The sequence below is a fragment of the Vicia villosa genome, linkage group LG5 (assembly GCF_029867415.1).
Source record: "Vicia villosa cultivar HV-30 ecotype Madison, WI linkage group LG5, Vvil1.0, whole genome shotgun sequence".
Classification (NCBI taxonomy): domain Eukaryota; kingdom Viridiplantae; phylum Streptophyta; class Magnoliopsida; order Fabales; family Fabaceae; genus Vicia; species Vicia villosa.
The window spans coordinates 122,718,824-122,723,637 of NC_081184.1; the positions used below are offsets into that span (position 1 = coordinate 122,718,824).

At 33.4% G+C, this 4,814-nt stretch overlaps 1 protein-coding gene across 4 annotated transcripts; it reads right to left on the reverse strand.

Annotated features, from left to right (window-relative positions):
• Positions 1–211: 211 nt before the first annotated feature.
• Positions 212–4,454, reverse strand: LOC131602303 (GATA transcription factor 28-like). Of its 4 annotated transcripts, none has more exons than XR_009284029.1 (5): positions 3,980–4,454; positions 3,510–3,578; positions 3,317–3,408; positions 2,037–2,091; positions 216–574 (listed from the first exon to the last, which is right to left on the reverse strand). XR_009284029.1 is itself a non-coding variant. In XM_058874384.1 (3 exons), the coding sequence occupies exons 1-3, from the start codon at positions 4,109–4,111 to the stop codon at positions 485–487; spliced, it is 291 nt and encodes a 96-aa protein (XP_058730367.1). In that variant the 5' UTR covers positions 4,112–4,454; the 3' UTR covers positions 212–484. The 4 variants fall into 4 exon arrangements, 1 of the variants encoding a protein (XP_058730367.1); XR_009284031.1 differs by lacking the exon at positions 216–574 and adding an exon at positions 623–706; XR_009284030.1 differs by lacking the exons at positions 216–574; positions 2,037–2,091 and adding an exon at positions 3,007–3,193.
• Between the last annotated feature and the right edge of the window lie 360 nt (positions 4,455–4,814).

Here is a 4,814-nt window from a genome sequence, read left to right on the forward strand (position 1 = left end):
ATCGGGTGTAAATGCGCCATTTATGAATGAACAATTATATTATATTTAAATCTATTTACACCCTATTTCATATACACCGTTTAGTTATATTTCATTTTCAGTCATAATATTGCAAATACTATAAAATCATACACATAAAAATCATATTTTAACTAAGTCAAAATATTTTTAATATTAACCAAAAGTATACAAAATCATGTGCATTCATAATATTTCAAGTACTATAAAATCATACACATAAAAATTATATTTTAACCAAGTCATAACACTTTCTTCATATATAATTTTACGCCATGCTTGACGGTTAGCTTCGGTTGTTCTCTAGTGCAATTGAATCCAATCGCTTTCCACATGTACTATTGGATTCATCCATGGCCAAAATACCACGCCCTGGAGAAGCAATTGTTTTCCACAATTCAATCCGGAGGAAGACCTTCTACATTCGTGTACACCGACTTCATCTTCTCAAGCAAAGTCAAAGTAGTTATCGGGTTACCTTTTTCTTCATATTCACCAAAACTAGATGATTTTCAGTCCCACCGGAAACAAGTTCATAGCCTTTCTCACTCAGAGCCTGCAATATATTCAGTGTTAATTAATACACAACAGATTAATCTCTTTGGTACAACAAGGAGACTGGCTTTTGTGTTGATTGACTCCAATATCTATGAGAAGAGACTGCTGAGTTATCCTTTCTAATATGTACCTGTGCAAATAATCCATAAACACAAACAAACACAAACTCACCTTTTTCATTTCTTGTCATACTTTGCTTTTAAATACACTATGCACACATGTACGATCAATGTAGTGGCCAAATTGTTAGTTATTTTATTCCACTCAGCTATTTATGAATAAAATAACATAGAAATGTAGAAAAGAGTTAAAAGCTTTTATGAATTCAGCTATTTATATGCGTAAATGATTTATGTTGTTTGGCTGCAATTAATTAGCCATGTTGCATTGTGATTATGAGTAATAAGTTTATTTATACGTGAATTTGGTTTTCTTCAGAACCCCTACTCTGTGAACATCCTTCTTGCTGGTTATGACAAAGAGACAGGGCCATCACTCTACTACATTGACTACATTGCAACACTTCACAAGCTTGAAAAGAGAGCTTTTGGTTATGGTTCCTATTTCTCACTGTCAATGATGGACAGACACTTCCATAGTGGAATGTCTGTGGAAGAAGCAATTGATCTTGTTGATAAGTGCATTGTGGAAATCAGATCAAGGTTGGTTGTGGCACCTCCTAACTTTGTTATCAAAATTGTTGACAAGGATGGGGCAAGAGAGTATGCAGATTTGTGACAATGCATTAGACTAGTTTAAATTTTAATTTGGAAAATGTTAATTCGAGCCTTAAGGTGCATGTTAATGAACCATTTCTAGCAAAGAATAAAAAAAGAGACAACATATTCTATTTAGTGACATAACCACCTCAATTACAAAGTTAAGTAGAATATGAGTTACTATATAATGATTTTTTTTAATAGTAAAGTTTCCTTGGATATTACTAGTTTCATATCACTAATGCCTCTGTTCTTTCTTCTATTCTTATAAATCTAATCAAACCTTGTACATGTTTAGTACATGTTTAGATCGATAAAAGATAGGGTAACATTTACATGTGCAAGGAGAGCTTAGTTAAAGTTATTGAAGCTGAAAACCTAAGCTAAGCACTTTATAGTACTTTAGCTATAATAATGTAATATAGTACTTTATAGCCAAGAATTGAGCCAAAGTAATATAATTTATAACCTCAGAACATTAAGAGATTCACTATACTATTAAATTATATTGTTTGGTATCAGTTTCTATCACTATACTAATACTAACTAGTGAACATCAAGAAGCTTAAGAATACATACATTAGATAGTGTAAGTATTCAATGCAATCCAAACACTAACAGAAAAAAATGCTCGAAACAGCCCCATTCTACCAACAAAGAAGCCTCATTTTCTAATTATTTTAAGCAAACCATTTAATATACTTATGCATTAAACAGCTACAAGTATAAGAAAAAACTCACCAGCTAGCAAATAGAGTGTGAATCCAACAATTTAGTTGGAGAAACCACTGTGGATCTGTCAATAAATAACCACAATACCAAATATTAGGATAAGATTCATGTTCTGTTCAAACCATTATTGTTCATATCACTTTCAACAGTCAAATGATTTATGAGGGAATAAAATACTATAACTTAATAAGAACTATTCTTGTGAGACTTTCATGTTTGGTTGGAACTGTCACTATTCATTCATATTGTATAGCAGAAAGTAAAATTCCATGTTCTTCATCTCTTGCCATTTTCAGTAGAGTTGAGGAACTTTTCTGTTTGACAAAAGCTAGAAGCTTGTTAATGCTATACAAAGATAAAGAGAACAAAAAAAGGAATTTGTGCAGAATATAACAAAAGAAAGGTGTTGAATCTCAATCAGATTTTCAGAGATGGCATTTGAACATTTCACTTTACAACATGTTCCTTTTGATTCCCCTAACTTTCCCCTACTTGCCTCTAATAACTCGGTCGCAACTCCAACTATACTAACTAATTGTTGGTCAGCTGCAACATTGTTTGGACCCTCTAATCCTAACTCAAAGCCTTTAACCGTGTATCCTGTCTCTGTTTACATACAACCTAGAATCAATTGCAGAATGTCATCAATTGCAGCAGCATTATGATTTTTAACCTTATTCGGCTGCGCGGAAGTTGCAACATTTGAACAGTCGAGTAGTTTACAGAAGATAAAGGTTGCTTCTTCCGCACTTAGTTTTGAGTATATCCACTATCTACCCCAATATTACTTATCCAGAAAGTGGAAAAATGTTAAACCAAGGGACCAATTCCTACTAATAGAATGCACCTCACATTTAAACTATACTATTAAATTATATTGTTTGGTATCAGTTTCTATCACTATACTAATACTAACTAGTGAACATCAAGAAGCTTAAGATTACATACATTAGATAGTGTAAGTATTCAATGCAATCCAAACACTAACAGAAAAAAAATGCTCGAAACAGCCCCATTCTACCAACAAAGAAGACTCATTTTCTAATTATTTTAAGCAAACCATTTAATATACTTATGCATCAAACAGCTACAAGTATAAGAAAAAACTCACCAGCTAGCAAATAGAGTGTGAATCCAACAATTTAGTTGGAGAAACCACTGTGGATCTGTCAATAAATAACCATAATACCAAATATGTGTATGACTAAATTAATTTCATTGAATCTATTTTCGAATCCAAAACAATGAGAGCAGAAACTCATATGAATAAAGTTTGACTATAAGCTCACCGCCGTAATGTAAGTGTAATGCGATATAAGGTCTGTCATGATGATTCAGCAGCATCTCTAAGCACTATCTGATTGTTCTCCAAATTTTGACTCTGAAAGTCATCCAGTTAATAGAAAAGTTTAATATATGGATCTAAGTTTCTAAATGGGTAAGACAAATCAAAGTAAATGTAATTAAAGCATGAATTCCAACCTCATTCTTGTTTAGTGGAGAATTGTGTGTTGGCAAGGTTGCAGCTCTTGATAGGTCCCTAAGAGCTCCCTGTGGTTCAGAAAATGAAAACATGTAAATGAACCAAATCAAAAGAAGCCGGATTTTTGCTGAATGGTACAATATAACATTACTCGTTGAGATGATATAAATGAACTATTTTATAGGCAATCACGTGTATAACTCTTTCTCGAGTGTCGTCAATCTCGTATTCGTATCCCACCTTTTGTGATGAATTAGCATACACTTGCATTAATAAACAAGTATCAAGATCCCACTCAAAAATAAAAAATAATAAGTATCAAGATATAAAATGATAAAATCGAAGGAAATAAACCACAGACATGGACCTTTCCATAGTTTTTCTGACATTAATAATTAATTTGTAGAGCAACATAGGAAAAACAAAAACAACTCAACTGGCATGAAGGATTAACATAGATAGCATTTACCTTATTTGCCCACATAAGTCTACAAGCATTGCAGAGGGTTCTTGGCCCTTCAGGTCCACGTCGCATCATTGGCGTGCACTTCTCACTGATGCCACAGTGCCTACAGCTGATAAAAATTGAAAGAAACACCATTTATCAAATGATATACAATGAACTTTTAATCTGCAAAAAAAATGGTTTTAAAAAAAGAATTCGGGAGTTTATTTCTGAAATCCTAATAGCGGATGTGATAGAAGCGGTTTGAGGCCGAAATTTCACCGCATATATAGCAGCCACTACAACCTCTATTGTCGACAAAGGCTCGCTGGCAAAAAGCGCCGCACCGACCTTACACCGCTACGCTATTCTGTTATGACGCACTGTTGACAACATAAGTCTTGTTGACTAATTGAAAATTTCAAATTGCAACTTACAACAAAAACAAAAGAGGACAATATCAAACTGAGACACAGGTTAACCAATCAATAAGACACATGATACATGTGCTTGCAAGATGCATGCATTTCTGGTATTTGACATTCTGCTATGGCTGTGGATTGTTAAAATTTTGTTATGCAATAGTGCTTTAGCACCACGATACCTTCTATTTGAAGATATTTTGTACAAACAGTAAATAGCGTCTCACGGAAAGGTTACAAACATTCATAAATACCAGACCCTATTAAACAAAAACTAATATTTTCGGATCCTTTTCTATCAACTTACCGCCACCGCGATGAATTCATCCAATCAATACAAACTAAACCAATCTTACAAAACAAAAATGCAAATACCTAACACCAAGGATGAGAGCTGCTTCCCTCTTATTCATGGTAGCATGAAAACCACCTTCATA

What these genes read in the sequence shown, in the direction of transcription:
- LOC131602303 (XM_058874384.1), bottom strand. Translation starts at nt 4,111, where the DNA reads ATGGTGTTTCTTTCAATTTTTATCAGCTGTAGGCACTGTGGCATCAGT. An exon ending in GACTTATGTGGGCAAATAAG is followed by an intron (nt 3,579 to 3,979) that starts GTAAATGCTATC and finishes TCTGAACCACAG; the next exon opens with GGAGCTCTTAGGGACCTATC. An exon ending in CTCCACTAAACAAGAATGAG is followed by an intron (nt 575 to 3,509) that starts GTTGGAATTCAT and finishes AATATATTGCAG; the next exon opens with GCTCTGAGTGAGAAAGGCTA.